Source organism: Dermacentor albipictus, chromosome 10 (genome assembly GCF_038994185.2).
Source record: "Dermacentor albipictus isolate Rhodes 1998 colony chromosome 10, USDA_Dalb.pri_finalv2, whole genome shotgun sequence".
NCBI lineage: Eukaryota > Metazoa > Arthropoda > Arachnida > Ixodida > Ixodidae > Dermacentor > Dermacentor albipictus.
The window spans coordinates 97,518,958-97,545,244 of record NC_091830.1 but is presented as its reverse complement, the minus strand read 5'-3'; the positions used below and the strand labels follow the sequence as shown (position 1 = coordinate 97,545,244).

General features: G+C 44.2%; 2 protein-coding genes and 1 long non-coding RNA gene across 3 annotated transcripts in view; 1 reads left to right on the top strand and 2 right to left on the bottom strand.

Moving 5' to 3' along the window:
* LOC135897305 (uncharacterized) overlaps positions 1–5,453 on the top strand; it is a 70,361-nt gene extending 64,908 nt beyond the window's left edge. Inside the window, exons 6-7 of the mRNA XM_070527218.1 lie at positions 1,277–1,375; positions 5,238–5,453. Coding sequence (XP_070383319.1) covers positions 1,277–1,312 — 36 coding nt within the window. The 3' untranslated portion in view covers positions 1,313–1,375; positions 5,238–5,453. The remainder of the gene's footprint in view (positions 1–1,276; positions 1,376–5,237) is intronic.
* The window catches only part of LOC135897303 (uncharacterized), a 104,878-nt gene continuing 83,637 nt past the window's right edge, over positions 5,047–26,287 (bottom strand). The window contains exons 10-11 of the mRNA XM_070526598.1: positions 7,559–7,684; positions 5,047–5,294 (exon numbers count right to left, since the gene is read on the bottom strand). Of these exons, the coding sequence (XP_070382699.1) occupies positions 7,560–7,684 (125 nt within the window). The 3' untranslated portion in view covers positions 5,047–5,294; position 7,559. The remainder of the gene's footprint in view (positions 5,295–7,558; positions 7,685–26,287) is intronic.
* On the bottom strand, positions 15,242–19,120 carry LOC135897298 (uncharacterized). Its single transcript, XR_010562996.2, has 3 exons — positions 18,954–19,120; positions 18,143–18,233; positions 15,242–15,395 (listed from the first exon to the last, which is right to left on the bottom strand). It is a non-coding gene; the product is annotated as an uncharacterized lncRNA (long non-coding RNA).

Below are 26,287 nucleotides of genomic sequence, written 5' to 3'. Positions count from 1 at the left end.
GAGCATAAGGCTTAGATTTTTGGTATGGCCACAGGCAGGGTTGTTTCCATAGGAATAAAAAGTGGCTGCCCATCTCATCGCTTATCCGTGGCTCTTCGCCGTCGCGCACGTGAACACGGAGAGCCAGAAGATGCGCTTGACATGCCCCATGATTATTTTCGATGGCATTTTCGCCTCTTGAAGGAAACGGTGCGGTTGTGCGAGGAACTGGCGGGGGAACTAGAAGCAGAACGAGACGGGGCTGTCGGTGGAACGGAATGTGTTGTGTGCGCTGCTTCTTCACCACCGGGAGCTTTCAAGCATCCTTAGGAAGCGAGGAGACGACCCGTGTGTCGCAGTCGACGGTGAGCAAGTGCGTCCGACGCGCGACAGAGGCAGTCGTGGACGCAGGGGCCCGCAACAAGTGGGTTCATTTTCCGAAGACGGCTGAGGTAAAGACAGCCGTGAAGGAGGGTTTCCTTCAGCTCGGTGCTAGCCCCGGGGTCATCGGTTGTATCGACGGCAGTCTCTTAGCCATTATCGTACCCAAGGGTGAGCACAAGGCTATAATCATGTGCCGGAAGAAATATTACGTCCTCAGTGCAAGATAATGCCACGTTATCTGATGGTGCCGATTCTTTTTGACATGTATGTTGCTAATGTCAACGGGTACCTCCTCTGTTCACACTTTACCTCAGATCTGCGAAGCGGACATGAAGATCCTGGCCGTGGACCCTCTGCGGCCGGGGTGGGACGACGATGCGTTTGTCTGGCGTACGACATGGCTGCACCGGCGGTTCCAAGCGGGGCGCATCACGAATCCCGGAGAATATCTCCTCGATGAGACGAAGCATCTTTTTTTGCGCAATCACGCTTCAGTAGCGAACACAACGCCGCGTCCACTCCAAAACAATCTTTTCACCAAATTACATTATCAGCTGCAAGTTACAAGCACGTCGTGCCTGCCAGGAGAAGACAAAGCCACCACGTATTACTCCTGCTACTTCACCCAGTGCCTGCCAGAAGGAGAAGAAATGAACACGCATTTACGCTACTACTACTATTCTCATTGATAGCACCAACAAGTGTTGATTTCCTCCGCTTCTGGCAGGCGCCGAGTAGTGGACTTGTAAATTGGTCAACAGTTTGTGTCGGGTATGGACATGCTCAGCTCATGCTTTTTCGGGACTCGCAACCTCTGAAGTCTACATTGTTGAATGATGCTGTAGCTTTCCTCAGTTGGCAACTCGCCTATCGTCACAGGAGTACTCAGTGTAATATTTCCATCTTCGTGCAGGTGAAAGTGGCTACCCCTTTGGGCCGTGGCTCCTGACACCAGTACTTGGCCATCCTCCCGTGTAGACAGTCAAGGGGCAGTACATGCACATGCCGCCAGGTATCCCTAGTGCAGAGGTGCATCGGGCTCTTAAACAACCGTCTCCGCCATCTTCAGCGATAGGGCACCCTCCGCTACGAGCCGGAACGTGCGGCCAACGTTGTCGTGGCATGTGCTGTGTTGCACAACCTTCGCCTTTCTAAGGGTGACATAGAATCGGGCGATCGCAGCGATGACGGCAGCAGCAGCAGCAATGAGCTGCTGGGTCTGCCCCGAAACGCATCTCGAGTGTCTTCTCGATGCTTGTGGCCTCGCGAAGAAACTCGTCGACAGTCTTCGGTGGGCTTCGTAACATACCGGCGAAAAGTTGCTCCTTTACAACACGCATCAGTAGCCGGACATTCTTTTGCTCGGACATTTCCGGGTCGGCGTGGCGGAATAGGCGGCTAATTTCTTCTGTAAAAATTGCGGTGGTCTCATTAGGCAGCTGCACTCGGCTTTTTATTAGTGCTTGGGCTCGTTCTCGGCGTACGATGCTTGTTAATGTCTGCAGGAAGCCGCTTCGGAAAAGGTCCCAGGTCGTTAAGGTGGCTTCTCTGTTCTCGAACCACGTCCTGGCAGCGTCTTCCAATGCGAAGAAGACATGTCGCAGTTTGTCGTCGCTGTTCCAGCTGTTAAATGCAGCGACCTTCTCATACGTCTCGAGCCAGGTTTCCGGATGCTCGAATGTTGAACCGCGGAACGTCGGGGGCTCCCTGGGCTGCTGCAGCACGACGGGGGACGCTAAGGCTGCCATTGGGGTGGACTTGGTGGCAATCTTCCTGCTCGTCTCAGGTAGAAGTCCATGCTCTGGGGGCAGTCCTTGCAATCGGCGGCTAGCACGCTGGCCTTGGGCGATGTTGGTTTTGTCCTCGGCCATCGGGCTTGGATCGCGGCTTTGCGGGGGCGTTCGGTACATGAACGCACAAGCACCTCCACCAGATGTCACGTGGTAGCGACGGTGAAGAAAGCAGCAATACGGTGGAATACAAAACTAGCTTTTATTGGGCGAACCTGTGCCCACAAAAACAGGCTACACTTATAGCACAATGATAGCGGCGAACACGGTCGGCGATCGTCGGAAATCTCATCAGCGGGTCAAGCGCGTCGGCTTTTATACAGCAGTCGTCGAATGTTCCACAGTAATCGTTCGGAACCGCGTGCCTTACACAAATTTCTAGACCATTCGCGTCACGCGATGAAATCAGATAACACAACGTTCGGCGACAACAGACAGCCGGGTAGAAGCATCAATAAATCTCCAGGAACTTCGGATACATGCAGGCGCGTCCCGCGCTGTGCGATTACATTTGTTAGGCGGCGAAACGTGGTCGCCCGATAAAGATAAGTACACGTGTCAATATCATAGTCCGCATGCTGAAATGGACGATATTTCGTGATGTCAACAGCTACATGTACAGAGTATCCTGTGTGCGCACTCAAGACAGTCGAAAGTCTAAGCATACGCGCCGCCCCGAAGAGCGCAGTACGAATATCCATGTTGTTCTCAGAGGCGACATACTAAGTTTCAGGCAGTTCTTTGTGAGGCCCATTATTGCCGAAAGCAACCACAAAACACACCTGAGTGTTAAATGCGCGTCCCACACCATGCTGCCTGAGGTGTCCAGCTTGCTTTCAAGTACTGAAAACCAAATGGCGCTTTATATGCAATATAAAGTCCAGCTGCAAGAAAAGTTAGCTTCGGCTAAGTTGCTTATGAATGAGTAGCGTATACGCTCTGGCAATTTTCTGAACAGCCCGCTAGTATCACTAAAGGTGACTGCGCGTGCACACCATACTTTGCAAATTTCATTAAAGACGTTAATTTGTTCTCAAGGTTTTGAGGTAGCTAATCGTCGGAGTTTTGAATTTCGTGTCGCTTCAGCGAGCGAGTGGTGTTTTGTCAGTTTCGGCGTTGATACGTATATTTTTCTAGATTATCCATTTTGTTCCCAGCCTCGTATTTTGCACGAAATTAATTCTTGTCTACGTTTTCTGAAACATGGCCACTAATGTTGCCCGTAATTGTGATGTAGCTGGTCTTATACGAGATGAAGCACAATTTAAGCGGCAAGGCACAATGATGTTTTTTTTTCGCCTATAAGACATAAAAATTGTGTTGGGCGTTATAATTAAAGTAAAATATGCGCTGTCTGCTGCACCTAAGTATTGCAGGCTGCCTAATTCGAAAAAGAAATAAAAAGCAGCTACTACCATAACAAAACCGCAGCCAGAGAAATGGCGGCAGCGGGATTTATTGAAAAATTGTGTGTACTTGATCATACGTGATACGGCTTCATATCTTGGCTCACAGGATTTCTTCTTTGAGCTTCGTGCAAACTTATAGAAAGGATATTACTCCATGTGGACTTTTCTTGACGTACATTATCCGGATAAGCCTTCTGTTGACGATGCTTCTGTTGTCTTCTCTGTTGACTCTTGTCTGTATTGTGTTGCAATGCGTTTTGCTACTGATGTCTTCTGTCTTGTGTTGTTATAATTTCTTGCTTCGCGCAAATTGCCCCGTTTTTTTACAATATTCCCCCCCCCCCATTTTACCAGTTTGCACAGCCTGCAGAGGCTCTTACAATGAAATGTATGATTTAACATACATTAACCTAAGAATGGGAAAACAATGTTATAAGATTTCATTTGTTTTGTTCTAGTTTGTCTTTTCTTTTTTCTGTTCCGTTCTTTCTTCTCGTTGTTTTCTTGAAGGATTAATATTGCATGTATATTGTATTTTGTTAATGGTGTTGTTTCATTTTTTATACATTGTTTTTCTTTCATTGTTTCGTGATTTTTCCTCTGTTGTGTTTTTTTCTTTACAACACTCATATAACTTGTTTTGCTTTTACTGCCTTTGTATATTAATAATTTTATTCAAGTATGAGGTTTAAATGGCTACCACTCTTCATACAGATATCCGTTTTATTTTATAAAGAACTGCATCGATTGGAGATGATAGAATTTTTTAGATTGTGTTACAATTTATTTTTAAAGCTAGTTTGAAGATGTCACTACGTTGTAAGATTTTGTGATGACACCATTTTTTTATATTTCAAGATCGAATGGAATAGGCAGTTTCAGTTTGAATTTCGTGTTGATCTTTACGGTGATGGTCCAGCCGTCTTACCGCAGAATAACGTATAATGATACTATGAATAATTATTTGACTTCAGTGGCAGCCGTAGTTGTCATACAAAATCTTTCAAAGAATTAATACATGGTAATACTGTTCTGTCTTCGGTGATAGCCGTAGCCATCATGCTGAATCTGTCAGAGAATTCACAGATAAGACTCGTGTTCTGACTTCGGTGGTAGCCGTGGTCATCATAGCGTTATCTCAGATATTTATCCATTGTACTGCCTAATAATTGCTGATGAAAGAGATTATACAAATTTTAGTCGTCAATCTTTCTCAAGAATGATATATTAATATTTCACGATGAATGCCGTATATATTGGGCCATTGTCCAAGAGTGAAATAGACGTAATGAGCCGTAATGATTTATCAGCTATTTGATTTCTCAATCCATGCCCTACATTGACATATGCTCAGATTTTCACCCCCTTTATGCAAAAGAGAGTCAAAGCAAGTTTTATCTTTATTTTCTTTTTTCTTTTGCTTTATATCTATAGAATTTTGTATTTCTTTACCAAATATTTTTATTACGTAATCTATCATCTCCTCCAAAATACAAAGTGCAATTTTTGCCCTTTATGAGTTCAGTTGTTTTCGTACTGCACGTATGCCGGAATTTAATTTTTTATTAGTCTCGGCACATCCTAGTTCTCACGCAATTTTCAAAATGATGATCATACGAGTTTGCATCGTTCCCAGAAATATAACACTGCTATCTCCAATTCTGAATCTCCGCAGGTAGTGCGGAAACCGGCCGTCGCCTGCCGGCGATCCGTCTTGAAACTCCAGCGAGTCCTGTAGAGAAAGGAATGCAGAGCACTTATTTGACATTTCTGCCTGTTGCTTACATTCGCCACATTGCTCTTCTCCTACTAAAGAACTGCCGCAAATAAAGAGGCCTCTGTAAGCAAGATCAGATCACTATATCTTCCGGTTTTCAGATACCTGCTCAAAGTTTGCGTTTTAGGTGCATTGTATGCTACAAGGCACGCAAGATGTTTGTTTTTGTTTTTACGTTGCACGAAGGCATGCGTATGCTTGTAGTTATGTTGTCCATGGAATAAAACCTGATTATAAGAGGGCTGAGCAACACACTGCTGCGTTCTTCAAATGAAAAATTTTTAATACTTGAAAGCACCACTGAACAACCAAAAGCGAAACCAAATCTTGAGTTTTGTGTTTCTGCCATCTGGTGGGAGACTGGAACAAAGTGCTACGTGGCTTAAAAAAGCGCTACGAAGCAGGTTATTGAACCACTGCCAACTCGACGTGGAACAATAGGGGTGCGTTATTAAACCTCCAGGCCACGGCCTCCACCGATTCCGCACTAATATACGCTTCAGTCAATCAAGAAACCACGTGAACTTTCACGATGGTGCTTCAAAAATTGCTTTTGGAAAGAGTTTTATGCCACGTGTAGAGAGTTAAGATCAGAATAAATCCAAAGCTGAGCCTCCGGCCTACATACGCTGTAGCGGCTATCACATTAGCAGCCATAGTTTTATTACAGCAACCGTTTCTGTCTCAAAAATTGAGTACAAATTTTCGTCGTTCCAATAAGCTTCCATTGCTCAATGTTTACCCGCTTTGGGAACAAAACCCTAGCTTTCCACAGCATTGTCAGCGAATTTGTCTCGTGTGGCTTGTCTTCTAGAACCTGTCTGTCCCCTGCATTTTCCACAAATGGTCTTGTGTTTTTAATTAATGGTGAAACACACGTTCGTTCCATTCAAAACGCTTTATCTCCAAGCCGCGGCCTCTTGGGGCGCTACTTGGTACGTGTCCGTAAAACCTGGATAAGCCGAACAGGTAAAATGTCTTCGTGCCATGGCGGCCGCATTTCGATGGGGGCGAAATGCGAAAACACGCGAATACTTAGATTTAGGTGCACGTTAAAGATCCCCAGGTGGTCGAAATTTCCCGAGTCCTCCACTTCGGCGTGCCTCATAATTAGAAAATGGTTTTGGTACGTAAAACCCCATAATTTAGTCCAACTTTAAAATGTCTGCGTGCCTTCGTCATGCGGCTGATGCCTGTTACGGGCAGCATACGGACGCGTTTGACGCCGAGAGCCACTGCGCGTTTTTCATTCTGATTAGCGATGTTGCATTGTACTCATGAAAGCTTTCCTGCACAAATTCGCCTCGGTACGTGGGATCTGCAATTTATATTCGGTAATTCACGCCAACTGTCCGAACCGTGGCGCTCGAGAAATATTCATTTCTTTAGAAATGTTACAAAACATTACGCATATAAAAAAAACACCTTGAACAGTATTTTCTCAAAATATTTTGAGCGAAAAGTTTTTGCGCCCGTGAGGGCCATGGAATTTTTTTTAATTTTTCTGTGAGAAATGCATATTCCTCGAGTGCCACGGCTGGACAGGTGGTATGGAATGATGGCATTGCTATTAGCAATCTTAACTCAGTTTGTGTTATCTCTATATCTGTCTGTCTGTCTGCCTGTCTGTCTGTCTGTCGATCTAGCCTCTTCTCTAGAGCCAGTGATCCAGGATGTCTAATGGCTCGGACAACTGGGTATGTACTCGTTGCCGTGGTGCCACCATTGTCGTTCCAGTTTCATCATCCGACTCTCCTCATGCCGTTATCGTCACGCCTTTCCACTGCTCCAGTCGCGCAAGTTGTCTAATCGCTTCTGCCACTATAGGTATGCGCTCGTGGTGACTGCATCGTCATAATTCAAGGTTCATCACCTGACTGTCGTAATGCTTCGTGGTCACGCCATTATCGTCGCATCCTTGTTTCGCGTTCGTTGTCACACCGTTATCTATCGTCGTCAACCCAACCTTATAGGACCCTCTTTAATATGCGAGAGGGAACGTTTTCCGGAAACGCCAAAATCAGTTTAAAAAATCACGAAAAATAAATTAAGTTTGTTTCATTTCCTTACATATAAAGAATGTGAATGACTTTTTTTTTTCGGAAAACCATGAAATCAGAGATATAGAGCGTTCGAGCGCTTCTAGTCGTATTAGCAGCTTCACCCGTAAAATAGATCCTTAATGCAGTCATTGTTTTATGCAACTGTGCGTTACTCACATTAATGTCGTCGTATGTAGCAGTAACACCGATGTGGTGGGTTTCGGCCACAAACTGCATGATAGGCCCTGTGTGATGTGAGACAAGCAATGGCACAGCCGGCCAATTTTGGACAGCCGTGTGTGCCTGTGAAGAGAAAAGAAAACATTTTAAATGCACATCCCCATTATAATTTAAGAATGACGATAGCAGTATTGTAGCCACATAAAATATCGCAGTTTCGCCTTAATGGCGAATCACCGATTGCAATAGTAAATCACTGATACGAAGTAAATATAGTAGTTTTATCAACCGTACAAACTTGGCCACATTCACCTACTAACTAAATCAACAATGATGTAATGTGTAAGCGCGACTGAACCAGGACGTAGTAAGAAACAGACACACAGAGACAGTATATATTTCTTAGTTTTCCTCGCTTGCTGTATATTTCCTCGTTCAGTCGTGCTTACACATAGTATCATGGATTCAAAACAACTAGCCGGTCAACGTTTTTTAACTAAATTAACAAGCACAGTGTCTCGCACGCACAGGCAAACACGAACACATGACGCTCGATGAGCGCGGAAACTTGCTGTCAAAATGCTGGAGTGAGGAATCGCGGCAATAAAAGCGATCGAATTGGCGTTCGTGCATCTCTGGCTTCAACGCGAAGGAAACGTTGAAAGCATATGTCTCATACGAATCTACCGGTACTACGCGCACTCTGCAAACACGCACATCGCTTTGAAGATTAAGCCCGCGCGGGCGCGCACTACGGGCACGTCGGAAATCGTTTTCACACTGTAAAAAAAATTTGCCTTACTTTACAGAAAATTTGCTGGTAATTTGTGACCGAACACTCTTCCGTAAATTAAGAACGGTCATTTCCGTAGAACGGACAACTGTAAAAAAAGAGACCGTAATACAAGATACGAGTGCTTCTGTATCTAGAAAACGGAAGACTCTGTATTCTGAATCTGTACTATAACCGTTAAAGTACGGTGCTTCTCGTATTCAGAAAACGGAACACACCGTATGCTGAATCTGTACTATAACCGTTAAAAAACAGGTGCTTGCCGTATTCAGAAAACGAAAGACTCCGTATGCTAAATCTGTACTATATCCGTTAAAGTACAGGTGCTTCCCGTATTTCATCTTGCAGAGCATATCCATTCGAAGAATGTGCCATCGGGGACAAAATTGCCCAGGACGTGCGAGAGTCGACCGAATTTCATTGGTGTGCTATTTGCTGGGATCAGCCGTGCCACCATCTGCGTTCGGAATGTGCATACGTGACCCACTGTTTTCAGCGGTCTTGAGCCGAAATGCAATTTGGTCAACGCTCGCACTTCCAGGGTACTTTTGTCCACGATAGTACATCTCCTTTAATGCAAATGTCATGAAGGCAGCTCATAGTCAAAGCAGCAGGTCACCATTGAGAAAATTGTCTTGCCAACACACTGACATGGCTGCAGAGATAAAACACTTTGCACTTTGTGATATGAATGCACTGCATAGCATATATACAAAAAGGTGCAACATTTCAGTCCTCAAGTTCTTAGATCACAGAAGCAACTTTATTTTCTTCAATCACTCGTCTCGCACTTCTTCCTGGTGAAAGTTGTTCTTGACTCCAAACGCTTGCAAGGATAAACTTGCTGCTGTTAGGAGAAACAAATAGTATTCGTGAATATCCATCCTAAAGAAAGCGGCAGAAAAGTATAATCACAGAACACGACAAAGCAGTAACTTCGGTGTTAGAAAAACATGTAAGTAGATCAACATTGTTGGAACAAGGGATGTTGCTGTAGCCAACATTTCGACATAGGTGCTTGTTATTAGGGTAGCAAATGTTTTCCTTGGCTGTGTTGTGGGATTGTGCATATCTCACTGGCCCCTAGCCTCATTGGGGGAGAAGTAACTGGTGCATATAATAGGTCAAGAGAAGCCAAAGTGTTAAAATAAAGGAAGGAAGGGTGTGCTTAGCAGTGGTGATGGTGATGGAGCGGGTATGAGCAATGCTGTCAGTACTTGCCAAGAGTAGGGGTGACCAAAACAGAAAACGATGTACACATGTATGCAGTCATTAATCCAGTAGAACCAATCTTCCAAGACAAAATAGGTATCAAGATAAACAGTTTGCACTTTTGGAAAAGGAAAACGAAGAATTAAGGAAAATAAATTTTGTATCAAGATGCATCTGGTTAAGATCACTGCAAATGGTAAATGAAGGCACATTATGAATATATATTTTGTTGAAAGCCGATGAAGAAAATATATATTAACCAAATATTAAAAAATAGGGACATTAAAATTAAACTGGATATGACCATAAAACAGTAAAGAACAGCCTGTGGAAAAAAATGAGATGGATAATATAACCAGGTGCAAGATTGCAAAACGTCGAGTGCTGTTTATATTCATGCTGCTGTTGACGACTTCAAGTTTCTGTCTTCCTGTGGAACCTTTCTCTTACTTGAACAAGGAAATGGGTCATTTTTTAAACAAGCCAGTTCAAATGCAGTTCAAAGCTTCAGCGGTGTTATAATGAAAGAAAATATTATGGTCAGTTCTCCTGCTCATCTTGAAACTTATTGTGCGCAACAAACAGGGATGAAGAATAGAAGAAACACGATGTTAAGCGCTCGTCCTTGTGTTTCTTCTATTCTTCGTCCCTGTTTGCTGCGCACAATAAGTTTCAAGATGAATTTGTTCCAACTAGGCCGACTCGCAGTCTTGCTTCAGTTCTCCTGGGTGTGCTTTCATTCACCGGTTATTTCCACCGGTGTAAGTTCAAAATTTAATGGTCTAAATGGACCTTAGCTCCTGGCAAACCATTAGCTGGTCTTTTTTTCAACACAGATGCCTGCACATTATATGTGTTGGCAGGAGTGCTAGTGAACTACATTATACTTGTTGCCATAACCAAAGTGAAACTTGGTAACAGTGATTGCAAAAAAAAACATCATTCCACAATACTGATTCAAGTCGTCTGGAAAAGTTGCTTAAGTTAACGTACACCCCCGACTCCACCAGACACAATTATTCACCACACTGACTCTCATGGTGTCAACCATGCTATTACAACACTAGGCATCAAGTGAGGAGAATTAGGGGATAAGAGGGCACAATGCTTTTTGTTAGAACATCAAATGTGTTTTACATAAATGCTACATTCCAACTAACAAAGGAGCAACCGGTTTGTGAGATAGTGACCAATGCATACGAAAGCTAATCACATTCTGTGCAGCAGAATGTTGACGATGAGGTGTTTGCGCACAAGTGTACTCTTTCACACAAAATGACATCCTGCACTCAAACCTTGTGCCAACATTAGAGTTTGAAAAACACCATAGTGGAAAGCAAAGAGTGCTAAATTTGTTGAAAATTACTAAAAATTATTCGATTATTCATTATCCTTACTGTTCGTTAAAGATTCACAGATTGTTCCCTATGGGTGCTGTAAACAGGCACCCTTCTTTTACAGTGGTAGCAACAATGATCTGTGGCACAGACAAGAATAAATGCTCATGAAGTTTATGCAAGAGTATATCCTACAAATTACACCCCATTTCACATTCCAATATGGTAGAAGAGGAAGACGAAAAAAACTACTTTCTGGTGGAGGATGCATACCCCAGAATAGAAGAAACAAGTGTACCCTAACCATTGCTGCTGCTGATACCTGTGCACTAGTAGTTACATATGATATGGCAGTTACAATTGTTTTTCCACAAGCACTGCAAGCTGCGGCCAGTTTACCAGTACACAGCTGCAATAAATTTAGGGCAAGCTAAAGCTCTCTAATGGATTTATCTCATATGACACAATTGGAATGCAATATTCTGCAAATAAGTGAAGCGCAATGTGCCATCCCATACAAAGAAACACCTTTGAAGAATCTGAATCACCACCTGCACTCTTAGACAAAGTTACACCCTTTGGAGTGCCCCTTCTGCCACACAACAATAATCGTTATTTGCCTTGATGCGTTTCCTTTCTTGAAGACGCCACGCCCGCTACTTTGTTGTCGGGAATGCTATCATGCTGATAACGCGCACGCCGTTCGTTACTGGGAAGCACAGGGCTCGCAGCGTTAAAGAAAGGAAATGCATAAAGGCAGATGACAATTATCGTTGTGTGGAAGAAGGGGCACTTCAAAGGGTGTAACTTTGCCTAAGAGTGTGAGCCGTGACGAGGGAAAAGAGTGTGTTCTGTGTAAAGTAGTGCACCTGTATAACCTAAAGCTTTGGAGAATGCATTTAGTATGAGCTGGGAAGGTTCCTAATTTTAATTGCACACAGTGAAAACCTCCATGCAGTTTTGCAAAATGCAAACCCCCTACCTTTTTGTTGTTCAAACGTAATGACACGTAGGGCCATAACATGTACAGTGCTCACGGAATGAAACGCTTCAATTTAGGGCTATGTAATGTGCACACTTTCGTTTCAACCGGCTGTAGTTCATGTCACATCGACGTAATTTTGGCGCGTACGCTTACATCGGAGTCCTCGTCACGTTTGGTGACCAAGTTCCTAGCGACATGACATGGTGCTCTCGCGTACTTTGCCCTACTAAATGGGTTCTACTAAATGCTCCGTGTCCTATTTCATTCCGTGAGCACTGTACATTATGGGTTTCGTTCCCAAACAATCAAAGTGAATAGCACCACCCTAAGTGTTATGTGCCTTCTTGTTAGTGTCGAATGCTGCAATGGGCAGAGAAACGGATTTCTGGAGCAATATAAAGTATTAGGTACTGTGATCTCAGTTCTTTCACTGCTGTTTAAGCATTATTGGGTCCTAAAGTAAAGAAACGAGGAATAAATACATGCATATTTTACGTTACAACCCTCATAAGTATTTAGTAGTCTGGATTATGAAGGATTCCAGATTTACAATGCAGGACAGATTTTATTCCACTGAAAGAATGGCATATGCCAATGATTCTGCATTCGGTGCTATATTTATTTGTATTTAGTTCAGTTGGAATGTGTGTGTATCGTCAGCGATATCGCTTGACATGTTTTATATTGACTGTTTTCTAAATTTAGGCAAATTCGTATTCGCAAATAACCTTGTATGACACCAAGAACTTGCTTAGCAGGAGTATTTCTAACATTTGCAAGATATGAGGCTCTTGAATGCATATCTCAGCCTGGGGTACACGCCGCCCCCTAATCTCATCCGCAAGTTTCTGGAACTCATCTACGAGGTTTCTTATGATGAATGTAAAGTTGCTTGAATGGAAGAAATAGGAATTTATAACAGGTGAATATGCAGCCTAAGAATGATGTCAGCAAGAAGCAAGCATCAAGAACTATAAAATGAAGACTATAAAATGCAAGAATTATTTGGGATGATTTAAAATTCTGGCATTGGAACGAAATGTCTTTCAATCTATATATAAACTCTGATTATTCACTCTAATACCACTACCTTCATTAGAAACATTCATAATCATTATCCTATCTATGCCACATCATCCTAGCTAATATTCAAGCCTTCATAAGCTGCTTTTTTACTGCTAATTCTCTGTGGGAAAGAGGTGTCCGTATGAAGACCATATCATATACTTATTACCCGTTTTTTGATAAATGATAAGGGAAAAACTTCACACGAAAAATGCATTGAGCTTGAGCAAGTTCTGCGTTTGATGCTGTTTATTCTTTTTTCCCTTTGCCATCATTAACCCACCTGGTTAGCTAAGTAGACAGAAAAGCTGCAGGAGAAAGGTGGGGGTGCCAAACCAGACTTCTGCCCCAGGGGACCTTTTCACGGTCACTGGAGGAACTGCCTGTGGCCTCGGCATCTTCCTTGAGGGCCACGGCCATGTCTAAGAAACCTTGTCTCCACAGGCTGCACAAAAAAAGATAATTTGCTAAGCTAAGTCTTTTTCTTAAAAGAACCCATTTAAGTTGTATTCGTGGCTTTGCACCACAAAACTGACACATGACTGGCCACTCAAGACACTTTATGTGTATTCGCAGGCTTATTCCTTGGAAAAACACTTTTATGTAGCACACAATGAGTAACAGTAACAAAAAAGTGTATCAGGAGGCTTTCATATTGCTCTACAACTTTTCATTGACACATTTCATTTAATTATTTGAGATATTAAATAACTAATTAAGAATTATGTCATTAGGCAGAATGCACAATATAATCAGAGTATCTCCAAGCGATGGCAAACATTACCTTCATTTTGTCTAGTTACATCACATTTACATATTTCTAAATCTTGGTGCATGATAGTCAAGACACCCTGTAGATCAAAAAACAATATTAAAATTTTCATAATCATCTCTTGCGTGTTATTGGTGGCTATGGCTGCTTCAAGTTATTCTTTCAGTATGGTACAAGCAGTTTTGAAGTGAAATTGTTTTGCATCGAGGGCATGTAATCTAGGCAATCAAGCAAAAGGTCAAGTTGTGTTCACTATTCAGATGTTTAACTAAGAAGCTGCAGGAAAAGGAAACAAGACACAACACCTAATAAACAATGCAAAATTTGAAAATTTAAACTGAACAAGAAACCAGTTTTTGAAAACACAGAAAGAAAGCCAGCAGCTTACATCGAATACACCCTTGCTATGTACTCCAAGTGAAGTTCTTACCGCAATGCTTGGGCACCATATGAACGTAACAATCAACAACTTCGAGCAGAATATTAATACCACTAAATGAACTGGCCTTTGAAGATTCTTGATCTGAAATCCTCAACGACTTGTTCTGGTATTTAATCTGTCAAGCTCAATCTGTATTCTCAAAAGCTGGCTCTCGGCCATAATTTCTCTAAGCGCAACATCAGCTTAAATCTCAAGATAGGGTTGACCTGTAAATAAAGTGGATAATGCATGGCAAGCATCATGAACTCTCTTACATGTTAACCAGAGGGTTCACTCATGCAGCCATGAAATTGTGATGCAGACACGATATATTGAAGCTGGTTTTGTGAAGTGTTTCATGCTTCCAAGGCTTCTTCAGTTGTGAAAGCTGTCTCCGTTAGCTAAATAAGCGATGAGAATAAAAAAAGAACTTCAACATGCTCACAATATGTTGGCCATTTGCAAGTAAACAGCAGCCTTTTTGGGCACCCAGGTTGCCTGGTGCAAATCTAATATGCCACAGTACTTGCGTTACCCAGTACCAGCCACTTTAAAATGCAATGTGTTCAGAACCCTTTCCCTCTGTTTGTCTGCTTTGGAAACAGTTTAACGTGTGTTCAGTAGGCGTCGAGAAAGGGGACAGAAAACACTGTGCACCACTGATTTCTAACATGTTTCGCTGGATGCAGCACACCGCACCGGATGCAGGTGAAGCCAGTGGAAATGCGATGTCATGCAGTCGCTTGTCCTGGAAGCAGGGCATATGGTGGACTAACTAGTGCGTGCGATCAGATAATATTGCTGCCGAAAAACTTTTCTTTGTGGTTTTTCACATTTTAGGAGGTCTCTACATGTCTGGTAAGCACTTTTATGACAATCTGAACCCGTATACGATAGTGTTCTCTTACATCGTTTTTTCTGATTTACCAGTGTTTCCATTGCACGCCACTTATGTTAGCGACACTGTAGACACTACAATGGAAAAATTCTGGACACCTCGAAACACTGCTTGGGTAGTTTATGGCACATCAGGCAGGCATGTTAGGGGAAGAAATGCTACACACCCGTGCAACAAAGTGCTGCCGCAAAGTTGTGAAGCACCAACTTCCGGGACAAGGCCAGCTTCAGTCGAGGGCGCTCGATGTGCTGTTCATCCCCTGTAGTAGAGATCAGTGGCGTGGACCCTTTTATACTGGCTGTCTTTTCTGGTCGGAACCTTGGCAACAGCTTCCACCATACTTTTTTGAACCTGCAACATGTGCAGAGAAAGTCACATCACTGTGCATTGATTGTATGGCTTTATTGTGCTACACATTCTATCAAATCATTAAAAAATACAGTTCACACATTTTTACTACTGTATATAGACAGTCTAGTTGCTATACACGCGAAACATTACCATTCCTCTGACAGAATGCAACAATAGAAGCGTACACTGTAAAGCTACACTAAAATTTAAATTGATGTGACACCGTATGAGCATACAGTATGCTTACTGTATGCTTTAGCCCTGTGTCAAGTAAAAGTTAATTGTCAATCATTTATGGTGTATTTCTACTTATTCTGGGTCATCAAACTGTACAATCAATGTTCCAAGTTTACACAATGTTGGCTTTTGATTGCCTATGTGATCCGTTTCCTACTTACGCATGCAGTAATCCCACTGTAATAAGGAAAAAGAGAATAGGAAATGCCGTGATAATCTTCTACATTTGATGAGGGCAGGAGCAATGACCAATAGCATGTGGTTGAAGCTACATAATTACTCAGTTTTCACACAGCTTAATTATTCAGCAAGTAATAAAGAGCTATCCTGTGCACCTCTGCATGACCAATAAAATCTGACTACTTGACACTGCACTAAGGCTGCCGCTTGGTACTGTTCGGCAGTTCAGCTTTGGTTTTCTGACATACAGAACTGTTTAGGTACCAGTAGTTTACTTTGCGATAAAATGGAGCTTGGAGCACTGGTCATTTGCACATAAATAATGCGACAGCAAATATAACACAAGGATAGGATTATGGGTCTCTTGGAAAAAGTACATACACATTATGATTATAATGTGATGTGATGCCACAATGAAACAGAAAGCAACGCATAGAAGTGGACGGCACTTTCATGCCACCAAGGTTATTGGACAGACAGTACTTCAGAAGTGCCCGCAACACAATGTGTTGGCGGGCTAGTTGGTGTGAATCCATAAATACTTTGTTAAGCGCAAAACAATGGACACAAGAAAGACGACCAGCACAAGGCGCTACACTCAACTGACATCACTTTATTGCGTCGCTCCTTTATAAATAGTAGAATCTAGAAGAACAACCGCAGTGAGCACCATATGCAGAGACCACCAACAACCAATCACAAGAGCGTACTCATGCGACGGGATCCAAAAAACCATATTGAGCACTGCACAAGGTTAAAGAAGGCACACTAATGCACTGTGACCCCAATGACTGTATGAAGAAAGCTTCCGATAACTCTCAGGCGGTGGTATCACAGCACTTTTTCAAAATCGTAGTATCACGAAACATGGCTTTGCACTTCCATATTTTACAATGTTGAGCCAAATGGGAACCTGTGCCTGTTGGTATGGATCGCTTAGGTTCGCAATGTTTCGTGATGCTACGATTTTGAAAAAAGAGCCGTGATACCACCGCCAGAGAGTTATCGGAGGTTTTCTTCATACAGTCATTGGGGTCACAGTGCATTAGTGTGCTTTCTTTAACATTGTAAAGTGCTCAATATAGTTTTTTTTATTCTGTCGCATGAGTGTGCTTTCTTGATCAGATGTTAGTGGTTCCTGCACATGGTGTTCACAGCCCATGTTCTTCTAGATTCTGCTGTCTACAAAGGAGGGACGAAATAAAGTGATGTCAGTTGAGAGTAGCGCCTTGTTCTGTCGTCTTTCTTGTGTCCGTTGTTTTGTGCTAAAAAAGCAATGATGTATTCCTTGTGTGTGTTTGAAGACAGCTCCACACGCAGTAGCGTATCCAGTATTGCTGCCCAGTGGTTTAGCTTGCCGCAGTTTGAAGTGCCACAAAACATAAGGAGAGAAACCTGCATTATAGTCTTGTTGCAAACAAGAATATAACGTGAAGTGCATTCTGAGGCCAGAAACTATAAAAAAAATTTCATGATGCACCGCTGTGCAAGGTTTTATAGCAAAGTCAAATACATTTAGTGTAAATATGACACTATGATGATCCACAATGGTGGTAATCTGCAATAATATAAAAGGTGCCTTAATGTTACAACAAAAGCTGACATTACTTAATAATAGCCCTGCAAAATTTAACATGCAGGGGCACCGCTTGGTTAAACAATAGTGATGTATTGTCTATGTACATAAGTATTACCCACGCATTTCTGCCATTGTCTAAATGGCATAAATGAATGGGTAATACTTGTATACATAGATATTACATCTCTATTGTTTAACCAAGTGGGTAAACTATGTCTGCCTGACACAAGATTAGAATTAAACCATAAATTATATATAGTCACCCTAACAGTAACACCTCACTTGAACTTCACAGTAGGTAGACGCCTGTTGATGCCAGCCTCCCCCAATGCTAAACTGTGCTGCATGCTCTACAGAGAAATTATAGTGGTATCACTCAACTCTGAAGCAATTCAGGACTGCAGCACTGTAGAAGACATCTACAAATGTCCCATTTCATGTATAACAGCCTGAATTGCTTGCACATCTTACCAAGTGCAAATTAAAATTTCTTTTTGTTTAGCATTTTCGCCTGCTAGACCACAATCCAATGTCATCAATATATTAACATATTACCTCAAAGAACCTAATTTGGCTTATAGATTAACACCTTTGCATACTGCCACAGCTGCACTCTGTCATATGCGTTGCAATCATAAAGGAGAGCTGGTACACCAGCACTCCTATGTCACTAACAGTGATCACCTACACAGCTAAGTAAACGGTCATGATTCAGGTGGCAAATAGCTATGAGAAAAAAAAATCCACTCACCTTGAGAGCTATAATACTGCAATAACTTGAGAGAGATGGACCCATTGCAGGCAGCAGACCTCTTCTCAGCTCCAGCACAACAGCAACTTGCCTTTCAGTAAAAGAAAAGGATTGATTAGTAATGATAAGTTACCTTGTTTTTGCTGAGTATCAATACAATCTGACTTTCATGCATATCCACACTCCGCTTTAGTAATACAACTGAATTATTCGTCAAATAAAGGAGTCTATGATGATACCATTCGCTTCTCTTGTATGTCCAAATTTTTTCGCACTGATACCCCGTTTACTGCTTGCTTAGTGGCACGAATGCCTTGACTGCCCAGACATCATTCGAAGGAACACGTCTTGCTGCACCGCAAACGGTGCAGCAAGACGTTTTTTTCTGGTCACAATTAAAACGTGCACCCAAACAAGAAAGTAACGATCACAGGTAGTGAGCGACTGCTATTGCCTCGAACGTTTATTTCCGTATTTTAACAGAAGTTCTTGTATCGGATACACTATGCTCTCAAGCCAATACAAGCGTCAATACAAGAGCTCAACGGAACGCAGTTTTATTCTACGCTTTTAACGCGAGTGAACAAAAGGTTAGAAGTACCTCACGGAAATTGCGATCGAGCCAATCGCGCTACGACTGGAATCGATCTGAAAAGATAGGTTGATCCCTTTCCCCATTCATGCGTCATTTTTGCCCTAAGACGTTGCATAGTGGTCTTTTGAAACAATATTTCTGTTCGCGACACCGGCTTACCACACATCATTTTAACACCTACGTTATGCAAACCAAATAAGATTAAAATGGGCTTACCTCATGAGCAAGTTACGAGCGCGCGTAGACTGTTGAACACCCGTTGAGAGCAAGCAGGCTATCCGTGTCCAAGCGCATACGTGCACCCAAACACAGGACAACTTCTTCGATGCCGCAGCGAGCAGAGTTTTGTACACGAAGTGAAAGACATCCAGCGCAAATATCTCCGCGCGATGACGGCAAATAACGAGCACACAAGCGTACACAACACAGCAACAAATTCGGAACTTTGCCAATTCGAACGTGCCGAGACCCAAGCAGCGTAACCATCCATCGTTTCTGTTCTTCGCTCCCGATGCGTCAATCTCTCTTGCTTGGGGTCTTGCCCCACCCTTGAGTACAAATCAAGAGATATTTACGGCGAATTAACAACATTTACAACACGACTCGAAAATTGCCGGCTGACTACACATGTGCGTCTCCGTCTGCCACTTCTAACGGATGCGCAGCGCGCGCTGCCCCCTGGTGCCGCACTCTGAGCGCGGAGAACCGAACAGAATCGGTTTCGTTTTCGCATTTGGGCTCTAGTTACTGGAACTGGAATATAATTGCTTGACAATTAATTGAATTCTAAAAGAGGAGAACGCTTTCTCTCCCACAAGTTAGTGCGTTTTATACAAAGGGAGAGAGAATTCAAAAGGCAGAAAGGCAGGGAGGTCAACCAAAGCATTCGCTACTGGCGATAGCAAACCCCTGTGCTATAATGAAGTGCAAAGCAGTGCACTGCGATGCGTCCATAAGCTCTAGTACAGTGATAATTTGGGCTGGTTGGTGCATGTAATGAACGGGTAAATAATGAGTTGTCTCATAACATTGCCCATGCATAAAGCCCGTGGAACTAATAGTATTGCATTCTAGGTCAAAAAGAAATAAAGCTTGAATCGTTACATCTCGACACTGGGCATTCTTTCTTTCCGAAATATTTTTTTTCTTCTTTTTGACAGTATACAAAGTACTAGCACGGTAATAGGTCCTTCATCTTCAGTCACCTTCCAGTAGTTTACACACATGTCGGTGCATGTTCGCGTTCTTTATTCTACCGTGCAAGAACGAGCGCGCTTACCGGTCTTGTTTCAAGATGCAGCGCCAAATGTTTGCGATTACATCTTACCGCAAGAATTAACACATGAACAGTGAAGATTATGCGTAATCGATTTGTCTCAATGAATGGGCAGTTATTGTCAGAGACGAGATATTTTGTAAATATCATGGGAATGAGTTCAACCAACTACATTACAGTTCAGCAGTGCCCTTTGACACTTGGGTTAATTGCTTGCCGCATTCGAAAATTTCCTCCGACCGTTGTACTTGGATCTATAGGTCGCCAGTCCCCTTCGAGACCATTTATTGCCAAATGTAAACGCAGTTACGGTCATTATACCACTCCCTGCGTTTCGGTACTGATTTAGAGTGCGCACAATTTTTGGCATATAGAGCACCAATGTCATTCCCAGTGCACCAGCACCTGAGTGCCGCAAGCTTGTTTACGTATGCACGTATGTCCCCGGCTCTTCATTCACTTAAACATATATGCTGCGTTATTAACTACAAAGCGCTTAATTTGAGAACATTGCGAGAACACGCATATATTTGCGCATATGATCAGCGGTACAAAGCCCATATGCGCGGCAAACTGCGACCGGAATAGAAGATGCTTATATATATTTATACGATCTGTTATTGCAGCTTTTGGTAGAAGGCTAGCTCTCACATTTTGTACGCAACTTCATAATGCGTACAGTTTGCGTGTTCAATAAAGTATGGTTAGCTGAAACTTTATTAGTACGAGCGCTCATTCAGACAGCTTAAATTTTCTCACAATATACGGATGTTCACATAACAAAAATACGGAATTCTCTCTGTTTCGTCCAAAACAGTGTATAGCCGTTATATGATTACAGTGAAAATGTCCGTAAAGCTGAATACGGAGAGCACTTTCCGTATATTAACGGCAGATTTTGCTGTATTTTTGAAATATGACATACTTTCCGTATTTTTATCTGCAGTTCTCCGTATAATGACAGAAATCCCCCGTAAAATTACGGAAATTTTTTACAGTGCAAGATACCGCGACCGCATGGCCGCGCCGTAACCAGCAGCCGCCAGAGAAGAAGTTAACCCCTCTCCCTCGCCGCCTTCCGCCCCCCCCCCTTCCATGCTCGTTCTCAAACAAGAGACTCAGCCGCGTTCTCTGGTTCACGCTCGCACGCATTCACTTCCACACGCAGGATACGGCGGACAGCAACAATATTATCGCGCTTGGACTTTATACGGAACATCACTGCGATGGCGATGACAACGCCGACGGCAGAAATGTGCCTGGAGTGTCCATATAATTGATATCGCAAGAAAGCTGTGTAGAAGTTTCGTCCCAAGGCCAAAGCATTGACAGCAACAGCAAGCTTTAGCGTTGCGCTTTCCTGCCTCGAACGGTGTTCTAACAATACGTGGGTGGAGCATTTTAGCGTGAAGCAGCACGCAAAAGAAATTCGGCGGAGCCGAAGGCTTATCCGGATGGATGTATGGATGGAGGTTATGAGCGTCCCCTGTGGAACGGGGCGGTGGCTTTCGCCACCAACCTCTTGCTATTATACTGCCTAATGTCCTACCTAACTTAAACGATAAAAAATAAAAAAATAAACACTGCTAACTCCCACACCAAATTTTCTGATCCCCTATTCCTAACTGTGCTTTTGTACGTCTCCGTTTCTTGTAGTTTCCCTACTTTTCGTCCACCAATCCTCCAATCGCCTCTTACTAATCCCTATTACGGACATGTTTACTCCCGCTGAACCCAGATAGGGTGCCTCGATGTCCTCCTCGCCCGCCGGTCCGTTCAGGGTGGAGACATTCTTTGACGGCGCGGGTGCCGCCAGAACCGGTTCGTTCTAGACAACGCCGCCATGTTCATGCCCGCCGCGCGCGCTGCACGGTGCAGGTGGTAGGACGTTGCTGCGGCGAGTTCGCTGGGTGTCGTCGGCACAATATGCCCGGCTGATGCGTGCCATTGTGCAGTAATCACTCAAGGTGTTTGTGTCAGCCAATTCTTCCACACACCGTCAACGACTAGCTACGATGTCGATAACGCACTGTACCTGATCAACCTGCTGTCGGTAGGTATGCAAGAAGAAGCGGAAGCCGAGATTGAAGCTATCGACGACGCGGAGATTCCGTTTATCGAAGAGCTAACATCAGCTGAGTGCGAGATTTTGTTTCATAGCGGTGGGTTTCTTATAAAAGGGACCCTCAAATCTATTGGCCACTGGGAGCAGTGCAAGCCTGCATTGTTAGGGCACATTCACACCGGCGACTGACAGTGGTCGCGCGACCAAGTTGGTCGCAAAGCGACCAGTCGCGAATGGTCGCAAACGGTCGCCTTTCTTGAAAAGCGACGATTTTGGGCCAGTCGCTCTCTGCGCGATTTTTCAGTCGCGCGACCGTGGTCGCAAAACTGATAAACCAATCAGCGGCGCACCGGAAGTGATCTTTCGTGTGTCTACATCCGGCCTCCTCCGGCGTCGCGTTCAAATTCCGCGTAGATTCCGAGAGTTCTCGCTGAGAACGATAATCTCCGGGATTGCGACTTGCGGGTCGCGCTCAGCCGGGCTTTCCGGTGTGAACATCAGTCGCCTTCGGTCGCTTTTTGATTGCGAGTCGCAAATGGTCGCGCGACCTCCTCAAGTTGCCGGTGTGAATGAGCCCTTAGGCTCAAGCAGCAGTGAGCATGAGTACTTGACGTCCGTCAAGGAATACGTCTCTGAAGGCAGCAACCTTCATTACCCAATCGATGCAGTCATGCTAGTTCTCAAATCTTGCGAGAAACATTTTAATGGTATCACCACCTGGACGGAAAGCGTTTTCACCATGAAATCTCATTTGAAGGCTGTAACCGCATACTTGACAAAGTTGTTGCGGTGGAGCGTAACGGGTGCCTGTCAGGAACACAAAGAAACAGTGGAAAAGCTGCTCCTCATGTCAAACTACGCGAGACTGAGGCTGCGTGTGCGCCTGTGTCAAGCCGCGGCAACAGGACTTGACGGACATGCAAGCAAGACGTGTGCAGGAGTGAGCCTACAGTGAACACTGAAATTAAATTTTAATGCATATCGCGAGAATTCAAAAACTTCCGTTTTATTGTGTTACTCTTTTAATATTGTTTTCGTTCATGTGTTTATTTTTACTTTGCTGTGCATGCTGATTTTTCACCTTGTGTCTGTACAAGTTTTCCACTTTTTTTCTAACTGATCGAGCTGAGTTGCAAGCTGACATTCTAATTTATTTTGTTCAGGTTAATTCAAGGCTTCTTTGTAGTTTCTGGTCGTTTGTCTGAGATCTACGAAAGGCCTGTGGCAATTGACACCTCCTGACAGCTAACATAATAAAAACCTGCATGGCGATACAAACGTCGTGACCGAAATCACGTATCTACTCGTCACTTATTGACCTCTTTTCTTTACCACCGGCATGTTCTTATGCAATAGGAATTTCCAGGGCTGCATACCAACATGCTCACAAGCAACACAGGTTCACGGCGTAACTCTTCACGAAGAACAGAAATGCTGGCAGCGTAGCAATTCTTGCATTCCTCTATGAACGCTTGTGTTAAACGCATCATTTCCCACTGCGAAACAAAGTGATTGCTTCGCAACCTAATTTCTGTATTTACAGTTCGCAAACAAAACCCGCCAGGCCGCTGATCAGTGGTTGCAAAGCGTTTTACGAGGGTACATTCACACGACAGCATTAAAACGACACTAAATTAAAACAGGAAGTTGAGCTGGCATAAAAGAGGGTCCTTAGGGAATGCGCACATATTTTTTTGGTGCAAAAATATTTCTTAATAGTAGAGAAATTCGTAATCGAAGTAATCAAAAAAGCGCATTGCTTCCGTCAAACCGCTCATCCACACGCGCGCCAACAACGCGCCGCTCGAAGCGGGCAAGAACATGGCGGACGCCGTAGCAGACGACGCACTTGTCGCCGCCCTGAACGGAGCGGCAAGCGAGGAGGACATCAAGGCACCCTAAACCCTGAAGCTACAAAGCGCCTCACAACGGTGGTGTGTTGAGGAACACCGCCAGTGGCATTCCACGTGTCGCACTATGTTGCACCTAATGAAGCGAGAAGCCTTCAAAGTTGGTGAGCGCCCTGTGAGCTAGAATTTCATTGCGCGTTCGGGTGAGATCACTGCATGCACGTAGAAACTCAGCATAGACGCCTATAGTTTGCGTGTGCACAACGCCCATGTCAGCAGCAGGAGGAAGAGCGCTGCCCTGGCGTCGCCATCGAGTAGAATGTGTGGAGCATGACAATGAGTCCACTGTGTTTTAGAGCGCAGCTCTTTGGCGTCCGTTCCTGGGTTTCGCGTCGTCGTCGTCGTCGGCGTTGTTGTCGTCGGCCTCGTAACCAGCTCGCCGACGAATCTGCTGCTCCGCCGCCGCGCATGCGCGCTGTCGGCTCTCCGGGTGAGGGAGGATGATGGAAGGGAGGAGGAGAGACTGTGGAGGAGGGCTGGCTACACAAATGGCTCTTTGGCGTCCGTTCCTGGGTTTCGCGTCGTCGTCGGCGTCGTCGTCGGCGTTGTCGTCGGCCTCGTAACTAGCTCGCCGACGAATCTGCTCCGCCGCCGCGCATGCGCGCTGTCGGCTCTCCGGGCGAGGGAGGATGATGGAAGGGAGAAGGAGAGACTGTGGAGGAGGGCTGGCTACACAAATGGCTCTTTGGCGTCCGTTCCTGGGTTTCGCGTCGTCGTCGGCGTTGTCGTCGGCCTCGTAACCAGCTCCGCCCCCCTTTCATCCCCCCAGCGCTAGCAGTGACCGACTGATACCGCTTTCGTGAGTCCCCTACCGCACTCACGAAAGACGTCGTGCACTTCCTGCAACTCGCATTAACCGTCCATCGATCCACACCGATGTTAGTAGTGGGGGACTTTAATGTTGACATAAAGACAAACAGCTATTTCCTAACACTTATGCGGGAGAACATCCCGTTCCTCTCGCTCGTAACGCGTCCCACGGCTGTGACAACCTCGCGAGGCACTTGTATAGATCTCGTCTTTGAGAATCAAGCATTGGTGTACCAAGTCGAACATATATCAGTCTATTTCTCCGACCACAAAGCTTCCTTCATGACTGTCAAGAACTGTTAGTGGAGTCTTTGTTAAAGGAATACGTGTGAAAAATTAAAAAAAAAAAATCTGTGATAGCGCATACATGTGTTGCTCGATTTCTTTGCCTCAATCTATCGAAAAGGTGAAACAGCTTATTTGCTGCGCTCAAATTTCGCATTAGGAAGTAACGTAATCGTCGGTAATTTTTTAAAGCGAAATCTTTACTGGCCGCGAACTTGCGATTTCGCCATGGCCGGGCTCCAAGGAGGCACATGACGTCACACCGTGTTACCACACCGCGTTCCTCGTCGTTGTGCTCGTCTCCGCTCGCTTCGCCAGCTGCGTCGCCCGCCAACATATCGGAGGATTGAAAAGGAGAGCGCGCCTGCGCCGCAAACACAGTTGAGGCAACAATTCTGCTAAGCAGGAGGAGGCCTGGAATCTATATCGGAACGAGAAGAACAGGAAACGAATCGCCCAGGAAACAGACGAACAGTGCGCCGATCGACTGGCCAAACGCCACAACATAGCTAGACAACCACACTAATCTCTACTTACAATCAAGATTAACCAAGGCGAACCATGCTATGCCCCACAAAAACTAAAACGCATGTGCAAGAGGGCGAACGCAGGATCCAAAGAGGCCAACCCTAGTGCTACAGTCTGTCAGACTGTATATCCTACAGTCTGGCACAGTATATCCCCCACAAGCCCATACCGTTAGTTTTCAGCAATCATTTTTTTCTGCGCACAACACGAGACTGGAATGGCCTCCCCGCTGAAGTTGCCACTATCATCGACCCACTTGCATTCAAGCGACTCATCGGAAATATCCCTTTGTAATTTGTAGTATCTATCTTTTTCACTAACTCCCCACTCCCTCATGTAATGTCCTAACAGAGACCTTTGAGGAAATAAATAAATAGGTAAATAAATAAATAGATAAATAAATAAATGAATTTGTGGACCGGGAGAAATTGCACAGAGAAGAATAGAGTTAGTGGAGTACATAAGCGCTGATATAATGGTTTTTGAATGGTGCTGAAATTGTTCGATTAGGTGACATGAATGCCCACATACAGGATTTAGATGGCTACACCGACAATAACGGGAAGGGAATGCTAGACCATTGTGGGCAACATAACCCCGTTATCGTGAATATAGGGCGTAAATGTGAAGGACACATCACGTGGGAAGTGGGATACCGGCAATCGACCATTGATTA